Source organism: Temnothorax longispinosus, chromosome 8 (assembly GCF_030848805.1).
Source record: "Temnothorax longispinosus isolate EJ_2023e chromosome 8, Tlon_JGU_v1, whole genome shotgun sequence".
Classification (NCBI taxonomy): Eukaryota; Metazoa; Arthropoda; class Insecta; order Hymenoptera; family Formicidae; genus Temnothorax; species Temnothorax longispinosus.
The window spans coordinates 20,442,448-20,460,779 of NC_092365.1; the positions used below are offsets into that span (position 1 = coordinate 20,442,448).

Genomic DNA, 18,332 nt, shown 5'->3' on the forward strand with positions numbered 1-18,332 from the left:
AGCTATTGACCAACCGCAGTTGATTATTCTCGAATTGTAAAAATCCCATTAGTCAATAGCTTACTGTTTACGTCTTACTGCACACTCTTACGGCTATTATAGACGAGCCATTATAACACGAAGGATGCGTTCCGTGTTATACGAGTCACGTAGATTATACATATGTGAAGTACGCATATGGAAACACACATTTATCAAAGATGGTTTACTATAAAAAAATACATATAAAATAAATATTAAAGATGTAACAGTAAAATATTTTTTATTTTACTTTAGAACAAACAAATATTGAAATTTTTCCGTCGTGTTATATGGGAATCTACTGTAATTTGTCGGTGTCTGTTCTAAACGATACGCGTCTTCAAGTATGGCCGGCAATTCCGGGCGAGAGGATTGAGATCTTGATAATTTGGCAACCCGAAGCTTGGGGTTTCCGTCTGAATTCGCCACCTGGGTTAATGCATAAATTTTTAACGCGCCGTCGTCGACGTAGCATGGTTGCGAGTAAAAAAGGGGGCGGTCGCTATCGTTACCGTTCGCGAATACGTATCGTATTAGACCCTTAAAAGAGACTGTTAAGAATTATAGTTTCTTGCGTATCTCCGTACAGGGCGTTATCATATTTATGGTTGGTGCCGGAGAGCGCGCGACACGAAAACCGCATCTATCGGCGCGCATATTTTTAAATACTAATTCGGTGTGCGCGCTCCTCTTTGTTCATTTATACAGGACGAGCCTGGCGTTGTATAAGCCCTATTCAGATTGCGCGATCGGCTACTCCACGGCCTTATCCGCGGCTCCTCGACGACACGAGGCGAAAACGAGACGGGAGCACACCCGGATCAAAGTAATCACCGATCTCCGGACTCCGATTCATGCAAATGACTCAATAAGGAGACCATGCATATAGTGTTTAGAGTTTTTGATATACTTCGTATATGTAGATGCATTTTATTTCTCCTGTTAAAATTTTTCTTTCTCTCTTACTAGTTCCCTGCCTTTTTAACATCAATTGCTCATATCACATTTGCTATTTCATTTTCTATTTTTCTATTATGTATATTTGTGTTCTCAAATTCAACTTTTTTAAATATCTTATTTAATTATTATTCTATTTTTTCCGGTTATTTTCTTAATTTTCTTAGAGTTGATCTGCAAATTAATAATTTCTCTCTCTCTCCTTTTTTATTTTTCATTTTACACGTTCACTTTTGACTCTTTGTCATATGAAGAAAAAGGATTCAGCGGCAGTACATCTCGTGGCATCAACGACAATATACATACAATATAAGACATTGTCGACGCGCGAGGCGGAAGTGGGCTCGTGGCGGGCCGTGTTCGCTGATTCGAGAGGAATAATCGGATTACAGCTCAGTACCACCGCGTGCGCGGGGTGCGGTCGTTCATTGTTGAACGTTGACTCGAGAGGGATGAAACCACGTGTACCGCGCTACGATGTAGCGGCGCGTTTCTCGGCGAGACGCCGTCGAACTTCTCTCTCACTCTCTCTTTCTCTCTCTCTCTTCCTCGAGCACTGTGCTCACCCAACACAATCGAGAGATCCGGGCGATGTGGGACCAAATGAATCTCATTCCGGGGCTCCGAACACCGACACGTGACCTTATACGCTATTACATAATATAATATCGATCTCGCACGCTCCTGTCTGCGGTGTCCTGCGATCTTTGCCGTCCCGTTGGAACCGTCAGTGACTTCGGCCTCGCGCAGACCGACCGCGACCGGGCGATCCCACGCGAGCACGTCGACTGTGATCTTATCGATGATCATCCGCGATGAGGGCGAACGATACGATTACGGCCCGAGGCGCGCGGTGTTTCGACCTCCTTTACGATTCGAACTTACCCGCGATATCCGGACAAGTTTCTATTCTTCGACTACTTTCGCGCCCGGCGAAAAAAGGATCGCCTCCTACACGAACGGATGATAGGAATTGTTTTCCCGTATACATGCATGCAGCATAACTCGAGTTTTGAAGTTAGCGGTCCCACGATGGAAACTGACAATCGACAAAAGACGATTTTATCGGCGTCGCATCTCTCGCGTCGCTAATTATCGCGAACATTATCGGTATACGCCGCGCCGCGCCGCGCCGAGCCGACGCGCATCGCGCTGAATCATCGGAGCGGCTTTATTAGCGCCCCGATGCATGCACCTGCGAGCGAGGCGGAAGCGATGCGTTCCCATGAAGAAGTCCCGCCACCCGTAGGAAACACCATCCACGTACGTGTACACGGGGCTCTCGAAGGACGCGCGCGGGGATTTAACTGTGCGGGGTGAGGGAGAATTCAGGGACACACCGACGAGAGAGAAGAAACGTCGTGTTCCGTGTTTGTTTGGCGGCTAAGCGCGTTAGTCTTAATCCCGTTCGTCGTCGCTATTTTTTCGGTATCTATCCCCCGTGCTAGACTAACAAAACGTCCGACGTAATCGTGTGTTATAGCTTCGGTCGATCGTCCTCCGGGGAAGGAAGGCAGCGTGAACCGAACGTCGTCGTCGCTTAGATCGAAACCCCACGGCATTCCCGTTCGATGACGAAACGACCTGTGTGCTATTACAGGTGAGCGGGAATCGTCGGCATGCGCTACCAAAACTCACCCGTTATTGTTCCGCGGCCCTTGTCGTCGATCATCCTCGAGGAACCGAAAGGAATAGCGATCTTCCTAGCGTGATCTCATAGCTCGAACTTGGAATTATATTAGAAGCAGCGAAGAGAGCGAATACAAAAAAAGTTTCGCGCCTACGTGGATTTACGATTGAATTTAACATAATTTTTCAATTGATTTTGTGCTAACTATATAGTATATAAATACAGAAACGCTATATACGTTCGATTTCAATAATTTTGCCGATAACATTCAGAGATAATTTCGTGGGCCGATAATTTCGGAGATCGATCTTCTCGCACCTGTGCAATCATCGGAGTGTTTCGCCGGTTAATATTTGATCGCCTTTGCTGACAGAAGTGTGTTTCGACCTGCACCACGGCGTACACATTTTGCCTCTTTCGTGTGTAAGTAAATATGCTATTTATCCTCGCAATTTTTGACTCGACCAAACGCATGATACGTATAAGGCCGCCTTTAATTGCGCGTCGTTCGACAACTGTGTTGCTGTTTCTCAGCGATAAATAATCTGTGTTTTTATTATATTTCAATTACAACTCAAATGAAAATCCTCTTGACGTGCGTGCAGTCTTCGCGAAAATCGTTTTTCGAGTTTTTGCGACCGAAAATAAACTAAATATCCTTTTGTTTTCCCCGAGTATGTTTCGCGATGCCGAATAGGCGATGAATATTTATACGCGAAAAAAGTTTTTTGTCTCATCAAAGAAATTGCGAACGACGGCACATATTGTGAGAGAAAGATAAATAGACGATAGATAAATAGGTAGAGAGAGGAGAATGAAGGAAAGAGCGAGGGAGTTCGCAGGGCGGCTGGTTTTCGTAAGGTTGAGCACAGTTTTGGCGATAACGAGCGGATTTGCAATCACGACTATATTGTGCAGGATCCTGCTGTTAGCTAACTTCAAGAGGGATGAAACACAGGCGCCCTGAGATCACAGGGCAGGAGGAGGTTGAATGTAGGATGCGGAGACGGACGGGGAGGATGGGAGAGTGTCGCGTCGCGTCGCGTCGGCTCTCCGTTACCGTCGCAATTGCTCGCGTCTGCTGCGCGGCAGGCACACCCTGAGAATTTCGAATCTGCGAAATTATCGCGGAGAATTATTTCGTATCTCTGAAGTTCAATTCGTGAAAAAACACGCGGTTTCCGATCGTTCGCGACTCCGATAATTTTTTTTTAGGACAGAGTCAACAAATCAGAAAATTCGTACACGGAAAAAAAATGAAGTTGCTTTGATTAAACGTCGACGTCACGGGTTGTCACAAACATAAATATTTAATTCAATTAGATATTATTGGGCCAAATATTTAAATTATTAAAACACACAATTATCTGATGTTTTTTGTTCATTAATATTGATGTTGCATCAATAGGTTTTATCTCAATTACACTGATGCTGTTTATACAACATCATTATTTTTCTATGCGGATAAAAAAAAAGATGAATACGGCATCTCGATTATTTCGAGAATATTCCGTTACTCTTTTCGCGTAAAGACCTATGTTGAGCGAAATGTTCAAAGGGTTAAAGATCGAGGTGTGTCGCGACGTTTCACGGCAACTGCCAAGATTTATCGGGCCAAGGCCGCGCTGTTACAGGTTTGTCCTTATCGCTTGTGCAACTGTTTCGTCGTGATCCACATAAACGCGGAGGCGAAACAGATAGCGCGCGTTGTTAAACACTCGCGTCTTCGGTTGAGAGGCAGCGAACCGGATTTTTATAACGTTCCCGCTGTTTGCACAGCAGGTGGTTAGTGGTGCGAGCGACACGCTAGCTCGCTTTCTCGAATTTGTATTCTTTTACGAGAAACTCCGGGAACCTGGGCGACAATAGAGTCACGGGTTCCGTGGCTTGGGGGTCTCGTGGCACATCCCGGCCCGATGTCGAACGCGAACAGGTCCGATGGGCGATCATTTTAATGATAATAATAGGTGTCCTACACCCGACCTCGTGACCGGGGACTCCTCTCCAGACACATTTTTAGGAAACTCCGCGAGAGCCTCTTTAACTCGGCGTGTAAAATGCGGGGAACGAGCGAGGGGCGGTCAATAGGGGATAAAAAAATACGAGGGTGACTATCTGGATCAAAATATTGTGCGACGTCATAGCTAATAATCACGCCCATCAGTATTACAGTCCGCCGCGTAGTATCCGGGTACTTGGCACTAACATAAAAAGCCTACTGATATACGGATCGCTATATATATGTATGTAAATGTCGCGGCATCGGTACTCTCAGATACCCGCGACTGTGCGGTACGTTATTAATTATCCAATTTTTTTCCGTGGATGCACATGATTGCCGCATCGCCTTGGTATGCTCTTCGGTGACCGTCGACGGGCTTGGCTCTCGATCGCGTCGATTAATGGGCACGTACGAACGGCTCGTGGATCGCCGGATGCGTCGGACCGTCGCGTTGTCGCCTTCGATTTGTTCGGCACCGACGACGGGGGGACGGGGTGTGGAACCCCGCGGGTTTGCGCCACGAGAGAGAGAATCCTCCGAGCGCCTCGCGCGAAGAAGGACCTTTGTTCACAGTTGGCTTCGCCACCGGAATAATTCGACCGCCATTTTTCTCGCTTTATGCCGGGTAAGCGTTACTAATGGCCCGTTCTCGAAGCGAGCGCGAGGCGACACGAGAGACTTTGGCGCACGTAGGTAAATTTACATGGTTTTACGCGTTTGCTTCGAGTTAATAAATAAAGGCGCCGCGCGCGGACTCTGCGGAAATGCACGCTCGTGCATCCCCGCGCGTGTGCATCGAGCACGCGGATGTCTCCGGGATACCGCAATACTTTGTGACGATGTCTCGGTGGAATTACGTAACGATTAACGATTAATACAGCGGCGGGACACGATCCGTTCGATTGTATACAGTATACACGATTCATTGATCGTCCATCTTTCCGGAGAGAAGCTGAGCGCTTAAGAAGCGAGACGTTTCATTTCACGGATCACCGGTCGCCCGGCAATAAAACACACGGGCGACAGAACTCGAAAACCCGTTTGACAGTTTTCCACAACGAGCGAGAAATTCATATTCATTTTGGGCGTGGACGTGGATACGCGCGTCCGCAGCGCGCCATGCGTTGCGTCTGTGTGCGTGGTGACGCTAAAAACGCATGTAAAGAGATAGAAAATAGTATAGGCGGGGCGGGGGGAGGGATAGCGGTGATAAAAGCCGCCGGTCTATTCGGGGATGATTTACGGTTCGGGCTTCGGCGCGGTGAAAATACAAACAGGTGCTGGGAACTTCCTCGAAAACTCATATTTATCCGGACGAAAGAGGAGAGAATCCATTTCGTATCCTCGATACGTGATTAACATAAAATTATATTAAACGTTCTTCCTTTTTGTCTCGCTCGAGGGGAGAGGGGGATGAAAAGTTTGTGGAAATTTTAACAATTAGTGAAACTTTTCGACCGATAGGTGATTTTCAAGTAAATAGAGATATGGCTTAACTTCGATCAAGCATTGTAGCAAAAATACTAAAACATTCTTAAAAATATTATTAAGCTACAATAAAAATCCAGCTTGATAGTTGCTATCTCTTTATTAAGTTGGTTGAAGTGTTTAATTTTGTGAGAAAACGAGACGAACGGTAGGCGACGTTGTCATAGAGGTTTTAGATAGAAGTTTTAGAGCATAGCGCAATGTCTCTATTTGTGAAGGATATTTCGCGGTGGCTCTCGGCAAACGTGCAGGAGCGCACGCATACTCCTACATCGTCGGAGCGCGGCGCGATATCGGATGTGCCCCTGTGACTCGCAAACGAAGTTTGCGCGAAGACTCGGGCTGGAGTTTGCGAAATCACCGCTGAAATTCCATTCGGCAGTTTGGGCCGCCGACAATAAGGTACTCCAGCTCGCGAAGCGACCCACCGTCTACCGCGCCGCGCGAGCAACGTGTACCTACACCCCGTCTCTACTCACACGCGTCCCGTTCCCGTGAACGTGGACTCCGTTCCACGTCGAGGGAACCATGGGCGGGCACGGTGGGCGGAGCTTATCCGACGCTCACCCCAACGTCCTGGCCGGAGTACTCGATCCTCTCCGTCCGTGCTCTGTCACCTATTATCACCACCTATCTGTCTCGCAATCCCCCTTGTACCCGACACATATGTAGAGCGAGCCCGCGAATTGCGTGTTGTTGCATCGATGTACGACAGTTCCGATGGTCTCCCTCTTTCTGCGCAAGATACCGTATCTCAATGCTGTTTTTTTTTTATCTATTTTAGCGGGTAGCGAGGCATCAACTCGCAATTACGACGTCTATCTAGGATTTCGATTATAAAGCGCAATGGATCCCGGCAATATTTCTCGCCTAGAGTGTGCACTCTTATGGTAGACAGTCCGGTCGTCATTGACACACGAGCGTTGGGCACGCGCGTGTGAGTGTGCGGAGAGTGCCGGACCATCCTGATCCTGCATCCCCACGCGCTGCACTTCCATCGCCCATCCCTGCGCCCATCGAGCAGCGATGGTAGGGGCAGAACCGAGTATGTCAGTCTTCTCTTAGCACCGACCGGAGTAGGGTGTCGTTCGATTCTTTGCCAGAGCCGCAGTTCTCGGCATCTGCGTCAAACGAATGACGGATGATCGGGCCGAGCGAGCCGAGTCGCGGCACAAATCCGTGGGATAGAGCTTGGTGGAGAACTTGGTTCGCGAATTTCGTAGTATATGCGAAGAGGAGGGTGAGGAGAGACGGCAAGATCGCGCGAGTAACAAGTAGGGACAGAAATTACACTCCGACGGTCGAAATGAAGAAAAGAAGAAGCGCGTAATCGCGTCTGGATTAATTGCGACGGCATAATTATGAAGGTAAGTTCTTTTGAACAGTTTATTGTGGTGTGGTGGTGTACAAGTCTACAAATGTGCGCTATAAATACGTCGAATTTCTTCCGTTCCTATTTCTGGCAAGACTGTTTTTAAAAAAACAAACGATTTGTAAAGAAAAACATTAATTAAAAATAGCATTAGCTTGAATCTAAAAGGAGTATTGCATTTACTCGTCGGATTAACCTCTCGGCTTGGACAGTATATCGTTCTACACGTGACACCGAAATTGCAAGACCACAGGAAGGACGTCCGGTAGCACGCCGAGTGTCCGGTAGTCCGACAGTCCCGAGGTCCGCGCGCCCGGGCCCGGCTTTGCCTCCGCATTTCTCACTTTGTCAGCTCATCTACCGTCCACCTCGTCCCGGCTCGTTGACGAATAAAAAATGGAACCTATTATTCTTTCTCGCTCGCTGATTGCAGAAAGCGCTGTTCCAAAACGAGCAACGGACGACGCACGAAAATGGGAACTCGTCAGTTCGGATTCGCGCGTGGGAGAATATTTGACAGATCTTAATCTTTTCTTTAAACGGACGGAGAGAGAGAAAGAGGGTGCGCGCACACACGTGGCGCGAGGCTACGTGTATCTGCATTCATGGAGATACCTTGTGATAATTTATGAACAGCGAATTCTCCAGAATAAATTCGTTAAGTTTGAACGCGCGTTTCTATTATTTGAATTTTATCACGTTGATAAAAATAACTCTCTGTGCCCTCGAATTACATTAAAAGAAAGAAAAAAAGAAAACGATATTGTCGTTTCCTTTGCGGACAGCCGTGGCCAAACGGACGCTTTTAAGCCTTAGATTCCAGGCTGTTGTAAAAATTACCTGTTTGAGTGCGGGGACGGCTGGGGTTTTAGTCGAGCGATCATAAATTCGGGCAGGTACAAATGAAGTCCCACGGTCAAAGCCTATTCTAGCAAAAAGGACTCCCTGGTGTATATATCTCTGGTAGACATCCTTATTTAACAACAAGCGGCGGCGCCGTGCTGTTCATTAACACTCCAGAAAATTGCGTGTGCCCCACGTTATTCTCTTCCCTCCTTAAGCCGCCATTTATTTGCCGTTAATTTGTACATTGTGCACGCTCATACGCACGTTAATTCGAACGCCTGGAATTAGCATAAATCCATCTTGATCAACGTTAGACGTTTCGTTTGGAGTCTTGGAGACGTCCGTACGGGCGTCTTTGCCTTCCGTTATTCATATAACTCGTTTCGACGATTTTTCCATCCGGTCAGCCCGCGACTGGGAGCGCTTCCCCTTTCGAGAGCTTTTGCACGACACTTAAAACTCATCGCCCGGTGCGACGATACTAATAAATCGAGGTATCGCGCGCGGTATGCGCGGCGCGACGCGAAGCAGCGTACGCGAAGGTGGTTTCCACACGCGAGAGGAGACAGAGAAAAGCATAAATCACAAGTGGGAAGTTCAGCTTCGCCTTCGGGCGAGTCATAAATCAATAGCTGTCCGGTTGTGCACATGAAATGATTACACCGGTCCCGCGCGTGTAGAATCGTGCGTAGAACGTGAGTTCCAACGTGACGGCGACGGCGGGGACGAAGACGGGGGAGAAGCGGAAGGATCCTCGAAATTGGCCGTCGCGGCCGCGTCAGCTTCACAGATGTCTGACGGCCGCGACGCGCGGGTTTTCGTGTTTTTCCCGACGTTCTCGCGTTCACGTCGCGAGAAGCTCGCCGCCGCGTGACACTCTGCTCTCCCAACAGCTAGAGTTCCTATAATCAGAGTTTGGACACGTGTATAGCTTTGTCTCACTCTCATCGACTTCTCTCATCGACTGAAGCATATAGCGACCAATGATAGCTTTGTCTCACTCCCACTTATAGCTTTATCTCATTTTTACTAACTTCTTAGCTGGAACATATGGCGGAGCAATCAAAAATCGTCAACGAGGTTCAGGTATCCAAACTCTGATTATAGCAACTCTACCAACAGCTCGGAAGTATCGTTTCTCTCGGCGTCCCACGTTCCCCGCGCGTCGGTCGTCGGCGTAGGAATCGCGCGAATTAGCGTGCTGGTCGCGCGAGGTAATTAACTCATCGCACACCTCCCGGGGCGAACAATACCCCTTGTGCGCCGCTCGTGAGTCAATTAATATTATCGGGTATCATATATGATCTGCATACGAGCCGGCGTGCCGTGCGCGTGCCGTGACGGGGCTCGGCGAAAGAAATCCGCGCGCGGATCTGATACGGTATCTCTGCGTTTATCTCCGGCGACGCATCGCGCACAATGAGCGCCGTCGCCGTCGACTTGGCAGCGACAGCGAAGAAAAAAGAGTATCGCTGAGACGTAGATGATATTAACGATGATATTAACATTATTAATCGCGACGTCCAAGTAGTTCTAATAGCTGGCTCGAGATAATTCGCGTCTCGCGCGCATATCGATGCGGTGTTTTATGCTTCATTTCGATAAGATCCAAATATGTGTAACGATGAAAAATTTTGCCGACAACCTGGCGCCAGGTTTTGGGGTCTCCCAGCGGCTCGCTTCAAGATTCGCGTCGACACGGACCCGCGAATAATTAGACCATCGCGCGCGCGCGGGCGTGAATTCGCGTATACGCGATTATGCGTCGTCGAGGCACGAGGGATCATTTATCACTCGGCGCGCCCCCGGCGGCGGTCCCCGAAGCGGCGGATCGTCCATTATTTCACTTTGCCGAGCATTAATCGGCAGATTCGGAGTCCCCCCTAGCCGGAGTCGAGTGTCTCTTATACCGACTCGGGAATGACGCTCCGTATCAGCTCCGCATCTTTTACGTCTTTCGCGAGCCGACTTTCTCTCCTCTCGCGAGATTCACTTGCGGCAGACCGCAAACTGCATTATCTCGTTAATTACCGCTTAGGGAAACCTGTTCTCTTATGTGCAACATAAGCAGAAAAGCAACTTCACGCGCACAATAATTTCTTTATTATAAAATGTTGTTATACCCGCTAATGCATGTTTCTTCCACATTCTTGCAGACTGAAATGGAAACGGAGTCCGAGTGCACGGACGGCGTTCTGTGCCCGAAGACCAACAACAACAATAACAACAACAACAACAACAATAACAACAACAACAACACCAGTAACAACAACGTCGCGGTCGCGACGAAAAAAAGCGGCAGCGATAACGGATATGACGCTATGGAGATGGACTGCGGCGGCTGCGGGGAGAGCGTACGCGAGCGCACCGTCCTGTGCGTAGGGGGTCGTACCTGGCACTCGAGATGCTTAAAGTGTTGCGCCTGTGCGAGACCCCTGCACGATCAGCACTCCTGCTTCCTGCGCGGCATGCGGCTCTACTGCAGGCACGATTACGCCCTGTAAGTGCAAACATTTGCATGCCGAATTTGCCCTCGTCCGATTCTCCGGCACCTCTCGCCGGCCGGAGAGTCGGCCGTTCACGGCAAGCGATTGCCGATTAGAATCCGCGCGCCCCGGAATCCGTTCTATCCCGGAAATCTATTCCCGCACTCTGGAACTCTGGACGTGAACGTCGCTTCGTATATCTCATTCGACGGGCCGTCCGTTCGATCCGCGGGAGGCGAGGGGGAAGGGTCAACCTGTCCTCCGTGCGCGGATCCGCATTCCGCGTGCTGCTATCGCCAGTCGACGGGGAGAGGAAGGGCGGGGTATAGAGGAAAGGATTATACCGGACGTTATCGATGAGCCCAGTAATATCCCGCTTCGTCGAGGGCAACTTACGCGGACGCCCCGCTGACGCGAGATTCGAGATCGAGTCGACCTAAAGCTCGGCTTAAGAGAACGCGACTGGCTACCGTGGCCGCGCGACCCCCTGCCCACCGTCCCCATTCCCGCCGTCCACCTAGAAAAGATTGTCACATAGGCCTAGTTTACACCGATCTCTTGATACGCGTATCAAATAGTATATTTGAACTGATCAGCCAATAATCAGACTTATTTACTAGTTATTTACTATTTAATACGCGTATCAAGTGATCGGTGTAAACTAGGCTATAGACAAATTCAATGCCGCAATCCGCTCGATTCCGATTTCCCCACGTCGAAGAGTCGTCGACGGCGAATTGGTATATATTATCGAAATATTCGGTATCGCGCGCCGTTGACCCCTTGAGCCCCTCGAGGATCCTTTGTTCTTGGGCGCGAAAGAGTCACGGGTCTGGATCGTCGATCGCGCGAATAACCGTCTCCCCGAGTCACGTGGCTACGTCCGCGCGCGTGTTGGGCATACGGATGTGGTATTTCTACATCGATAGACATCCATAAGCGCGCGTATTGGGTGTCCGAGATGCGCGCCCGCGAGAGAGTCGCCATTGGGTGATTAATGTCTTCCAATGTAGTTCTGCCTCTCCTCGTCTTCTCCTTCCACCCCCTCTCCCCTTTTACCCGTGCGGTGCGGACCTCACGTATAGCCGGCTATTCACGTCACCGTGCATTCGTGTATCACGCATGCTCACGCACAGCACGAGCTGCGAGTCACGTTGACGTCTCGACGTCTCACTGTCTCGCGCGCGCCGGCGAGAACGCGGAAAAAAATAAATACCCTCTGTCCCGTCTGACTCTTTCGCGAGATCCCCTCGCTACGGCTTTTACGCCTCTGTACGTTTCCCCCCGCCATTTTTGCCCTCCCCTAAGACGCGCGTAATCCGTTCATATTACCTTAGACCATATTACCTACTGGACTTAGACGTAGCTTTTGTTACGCGATGTTCACAAAGTATTTCTCCAATTCTCTTCGGGCGACAAAGAGAGGGGAGGGAGGGATAGAAAGAGAAAAGAGAGAGGGCCCCGAAAGGCCCGACGATACGAAAAATAACACGCTAGGATGGTACACGATATAGCTGGCGGGGAAGGAATCGCCCGGCTATCATTAATTTATCAATGTCCCGAAAGCGGGTTACTTCGCGCTTCGTGATTCCGTATACCAAATATACGGCGTACGTGTATGTGGGTGCCGAGTCACTCGAGATGGGACTGCCTAGTGTCAGTGTTCCGGAGGACTGAGGAATTCGCCTCGTAAGGCACCGAAGCCAGCTGCGATCCTCGAACCGTTCCTTCTTCCCGCCTTCATCCGAGTGCGAGAGCCGCGCGCGGTGCTTCTTTTCTTCGGGCGAGCGAGGGAGGGCGGAGGGCGAGAAGGAGAGAGTGAGAGAGAGAGAGAGAAATAGAGTGGTCTTTGAAATTAATAAATATTCACCCGACCCCGAGGCCCGCGCGCCCCCCTATCCTTCCCGACGCCGGGCACCCCAATCCTTTCCCCGCTTTCGTCGCTTTCGTACGTTTCGACCGAAAAAAGAAGAGCTCGGGCGTCGAAGTGATTCGATGGGCCGCGCGCGGCAAAAATCGCTCTATTAGCGCGGTTTCCCTCGCCACGAGATTCCGGTTTTCTCAATTCAGTGTGGTCAACGCAGAAGCGGCGACTCGCATGTCCCCGACCGCGACATCGGGACCACCTGTCGCCGTAATCGCGGCGTTATCTTTTCCACCTTGCCGGCACTTAAGGCCGCATACCTCGCGGGTGCCGGGTGTCGTTCGAGACGTAGCAAAATAATCGCGATTCTTTGACTTGACCAAATAACGCGTCCATTCGACCGAAATAACGCGTTATATATTACAGCGATAACGTTACACAATTGACGAACTGACAATCCTTCCTCGGTATCGTTTACCAGAAAATATACATATAAGCATCGCTGCGTAAATTATGACGAGTTGTTCGTTCTACGCTGCTACCGAGACGCAATTAACTTGGATCGCCGATGCGTACTTCGCCTCGATCTTCGATCGCGATCCGCATGCCGGCGGGATTCGATCATGCTCTCTCGCAGCGTGTCTGGGTACCGGCAAGCACCCAACTTAATCCCCCGTTGACTTATAGGGCCCGCCTATGTGGAAGAACAAATGAATAAATTAGGGCGGGGTCGTTTGGTAGCCGACGCGCGCGTACAGCCCTGAAGATTTATAGATACCCAATACCAGTTCTCTCGCCGCCGCCGGATACACGGGATTCCCCTCGTCGCCCTCTGCCCTCTCCTCGGTGCGTTAAGTCCTCGCTCTTCTTCTGGGGTACGAAACCGAGGGGCAGCAGCGGGGAGAGAGAGAGAGAGCAGCGGGCGCTACTATTTACCTGAAGCGACACATTCGTCGAATGGCGACAGATCCGCCGTTTCCAAGGTGGAAGACCCCACGTGTTCGGGGAAACATTTTCGGCGTCGCAAAACTCGCTTCTTGCGAAAACACGCGAAAAGGATTCCACAAGAGAAGCCGTGCAGGCGCTGCTTTTAAAATCGGTCGAAATTATTGGGATACTTCTCGTTAAACTTCGACGCTCTAGATTCTAGAAGATAGACGGGCAAAAAGAAATGGATCATGGATCGTAAAACGATCGTGATCGGTACGGAGCTAGCTCCTAGGCGTGCCCTTTGCGCGATATCACCATAACCAATAATATCCCCCCGAAAACATCGCGTCATGCGACGATGACTATGCAGACGCAAAGACTAATCCCTCCATGAGCTTACCATATTTTTCCATACAATAACGCCGTGGTCGATCGGTCGTTGATGCATTCTTCTACTTCTTCCTCCGCTTCGTCGTCTCTATGCTCTTCCTCTTGCTTCTCTCTTCCTTTTTCTTTCCTTCTTTCCTATATGTCTGTATTTCTTATCGACCCTTTTTCTTTTCCTCCGCTTCGTTCTCCCTCCTTCCCGTTCCGTCTTCTTTTCTCCTTTTGCGATATATTCCCATGGCACATGCGTGGCGTGACCTTCGCAGAAATTCACATTTCAGTTTCCTTCGCCCTGTTCGTCGTCCCCAATAATTAATTATCTCTCCGTAGAGTTTTCTTCCGTCTCTTTCCCCGAGTCCTTTCTAGATCCTCACCTCGCACGTCTCGTCGGCATGGACTCAAAGAGCCCGAGCCATTTGTATAGAGATCGGAAGCCGCACGACTGAGACATCGAAATAATCTCGACGTAATCTACTCTTCGAATCGCGATACCGATCCTTAAATCGAGGAGGCTCCGACGCCTCGTCGGCAGGACATCGAGTGGCTGAGTAATATGTTAATGAGGACAGGACTGCCGCCGGGTCCTCGCGCTCTCGGAGGTCTCGGATGAACCTGCCGTCACAGCGGGATAAAAATAGTTTTTTCGCCTGTGTCCGCGCGATCGAGACTGTAGTCCGATACGCGCCGCGAGAACCGCGTTTATTATCCGCGTTCACATTCGTGACCGTGCGCCTCGTCCAAAAAGAGAGAGAGAGAGAGAGAGAGAGACTCGCGCGAATCGATGAATGATGAATGACGGTAAGTGGGTGATAAATGGGCGGTACACCGGTACACCGATCGGCCGAAATCGACTCCCTTTGTCATTGATTACGCGCGTCATCGATTAACTTTTTTTTAACGCTCGCGCGCGTTGGAAAGTTGACGGCGAATTATTGTCACGTGACGGCTTTCACACGGGAGAAATCCCCGCCGTTCGCGCCTTTTGCAGGACATTCGGCGCGAAATGCGCGAAATGCGGACGCAGCGTGGGCGCCGGGGACTGGGTGCGGAGGGCTAAGGACAGGGTCTACCACTTGGCCTGCTTCGCCTGCGACGCCTGTTCCCGTCAGCTCTCCACGGGCGAGCAGTTCGCGCTTCTGGACGCCCGGCTGCTCTGCAAGGCTCACTATCTGGACGTGGTCGAGGGTAACAATACCTCGTCGTCGGAGGACTGCGATTCCGAGCACGGCGGCAAAGGCAGCAAGACGAAACGCGTGAGAACGACCTTCACCGAGGAACAGCTCGCGGTTCTGCAGGCCAACTTCCAAATGGACAGCAATCCCGACGGGCAGGACCTCGAGAGGATAGCCCAGGTGACCGGTCTCAGCAAGAGGGTCACGCAAGTTTGGTTCCAGAATTCCCGGGCGAGGCAGAAAAAACACAGCGGCAAGATCAAGACTCAAAGTAAGCGCGTCCGCTTGTAAACCCTCTCACGCGAAGTGTCCCTATACGGGATTCAAAACGCCTATATTTTTCGTGTGCTTGCAGTGCATCATTCGCCGCCGATGCACCATCATCCGATCGATCTCTATCCCGGTGGGATTAACGTGGTCGGCGCTTATCTCGGTGGTTATCAGGCCAGCAATGCCGGTAGCGAGAGTCCAGGTAGCCCGTTAACGCCCCTCACACCTTTGACTCCGCTCACACCGACGACGCCGAACCACTTGCAGGCCCAATTCTGCCATCCGGCAGGATAATCCGACGTGAATGTTTTCACGAAGCCATTGATATTAATCTTTTGCATTCGTACGTGTGCTTTTTAGTTGCAGATAATTCGAAGACATACACAAAAAATTCGTGACACGAACTCGCTATATCCATTTCTTTCTTATATTCTGTGCACAAAAAAATCAAGTCGAGAAATGTATCGCGAGCTAACTGATACGGTAGTTTCGAATTATCACGCGAGTGCAAAGAATTAACAATTACACACGACGGAATTCTTAAGACAAATTAATTGTACATATATCCCGAGGAGATGTAAAATAAGCGCGCGTTTATCAGTAGTACGATATGTAACGTATGAAAGGTACAAGTTTTTCATATTTAAAAGTTAGATTAAGCTTATTTATTCCGAACTGTAACGATTTACATCTACTTGCGAAATGGTGAATAGAATCTCTTGGGCGATGAAGGGGGAAGAAGAACGCAACCTCTAGATTGTCGCGTCCGTCTTTCGAAACTTGGACGTAGGCATTCTTTATTCATAGTATACGAGATTGTATATAGAGCGAATTGTAGCTTTTGTACATATGTGTCTTCTATAGGTAAATACAGGAGTATTGTGAAGTGAGAGAGAAGCGTGGAGATCAGAACTTAATATCGCATACTTGTCGCTGCAATATTACAAACCGTACTGTTATTAATAAAACGCCTTTTATTGTTAACCACCGTTGTCGCAATTATTATCCTTCAATTATTATCTGATTCTCCGATTACAAATAATACAATTAGACAGAATATCGCGCGAGGGAGATATCCGAAGGGAGATGGTCATGATGGACAAGAGACGAAGGCCACTACTTTTGTTCAACGTGTGCAATCGCATATATTTATATACGTTTAGTTTACAATATTTACATCACAGGACATTCATATTGAATGATTTTACACGACTATTGAGATTACTACGAAAGATACTTTCATTTCAAGCATTGCTACGGGACGAGAACGAAATTCCGTCGACGACGCGAATCGCGAATTACGTCTTCGATGACGTTCGGAGGGCACTTTATTATGCAACTATTCGAAATTCCGATCGGAATTACGAGTTTCCGACCCACAAGTTTCCGATCGCGATTCCGTCCGTGTAGATTATTATATATGAATTCTTATCGAAGTATGAACGGAATCGGTTTATCGTATGTCTCGTCAAGTATGAAATGAAAGTAAGTAAAACGTGTAAAACGGACTGTTTTAATCAAACATAGCTTGAAAAACATGTTTTAAATGTTAACAACAGCGACAGGATGACAAAGTAAAAATATTTATATTTAATTTTTTAATTTTGTATCTATTATAATAATCATACTTCAAGTTATTCTTCAATCTTAAATATGATAATTTTTGACATTAGATAAATAATAATCTAATTATCATATGATCTTGTTGAGCATGTTAATTAATTAATATTATATTAATATTATTATTATTAATATGTTGAAGATTATATGGCAAAGATTAGATCGTCATTTATTTTAATATCCATTTATTTAATATTCAAAAATGATGATATTTAAGATTAAGATTTTATATAGTCGGAAACTTTTCGATCATTTCGGTATGTCCATAATACGACAAGTGACGAGAAACCGAATCATTCCCAACGGATTTGTTGCCGAATAGATTCATAACAAGTGCCCAGAATACGAATCCGTCTCTTTTTACGCCTACCTTCGCTTTAAAAATTCCGTTAAAACGAATTCCTCCTGATTGCATCAGGCATGAGGGAAAAAAAAGACGGAAGGACGAAGGGAAGAGAACGAGTACAAAATCATCACATACAACTGGGAAAGTGGCAGATAGATCGATTCAAAATTGCGGGACGCAAAGTTACACATGTGTACACAACACTCACGCATACATGCACACACTTTTTCGCGCGTATAACGCGGAACAATAATGGTTCCAGTAAGTTTATAACACCGAGAGCGCGAGATATATGTTGCGAGCGTAACTCGAAAGTGCGTCATCGAAGAGTAATAGCGCGACGAGTGTGAATTTCCACTTTTTCTTGAGGATTAAATAAAACGATTACCCGGGCAATTGAGCGGTGCTTCCTCGAGACGTGGTTCTCTCTCTATCTTTTGACGCTTTTTAAAGCAACGCCATGTATTTACAATATAATCGAAATCGTCATTAAACCTCGTTCGGCATAGACAGCAGCATCGAGTCTTGCGAGAGCTCGTCCATCGACTGCTCCGATCCTGAGAACAGAGTTAATGGAATCGCGATTACACGTGTACCCGATCCCGTCCAATCTCTAATTAATTGTCGAATCTCTCCGTTCTGGAGCCTTCGACCGCGGCGACGATCTTTCACGCGAGGCTCATCCCGAGATGTTGCGTACGACCGGGATGTTGCGAACGACCTCTTACCATGATTGTGATAAATCGAGCCCGTCGGGCTCTTGCACGTGGCCGGGCTAAGCTGCGGCTGCTGCTGCTGCTGATGCTGCTGCTGATGTTGAAACGAGTATGTCAGATGCAAGTTGATGTGGCGACCGAAATCGTTGGGCGAGGCGGTAGAATTTGGTGGCGATTGGTGCACTGCAAAAATTCATTCCTTCGATGCTGATAATTACGACTATT

General features: G+C 48.5%; 2 protein-coding genes across 5 annotated transcripts in view; one reads left to right on the forward strand and one right to left on the reverse strand.

The window, feature by feature from the left end:
* The first annotated feature begins 7,132 nt into the window (after positions 1-7,132).
* LOC139817526 (LIM/homeobox protein Awh) lies at positions 7,133-16,249 on the forward strand. Its single transcript, XM_071785691.1, has 4 exons — positions 7,133-7,465; positions 10,473-10,816; positions 14,972-15,426; positions 15,511-16,249. The coding sequence occupies exons 1-4, from the start codon at positions 7,460-7,462 to the stop codon at positions 15,717-15,719; spliced, it is 1,014 nt and encodes a 337-aa protein (XP_071641792.1). The 5' UTR covers positions 7,133-7,459; the 3' UTR covers positions 15,720-16,249.
* A 199-nt stretch (positions 16,250-16,448) lies between these two features.
* Positions 16,449-18,332, reverse strand: part of Awh (LIM/homeobox protein arrowhead) — a 29,155-nt gene continuing 27,271 nt past the window's right edge. For 3 of the 4 annotated variants that reach the window (XM_071785689.1, XM_071785688.1, XM_071785687.1), the window contains exon 5: positions 16,449-18,290. In XM_071785689.1, the coding sequence (XP_071641790.1) occupies positions 17,881-18,290 (410 nt within the window). In that variant the 3' untranslated portion in view covers positions 16,449-17,880. The remainder of the gene's footprint in view (positions 18,291-18,332) is intronic. The other variant, XM_071785690.1, reaches the window with a different exon arrangement.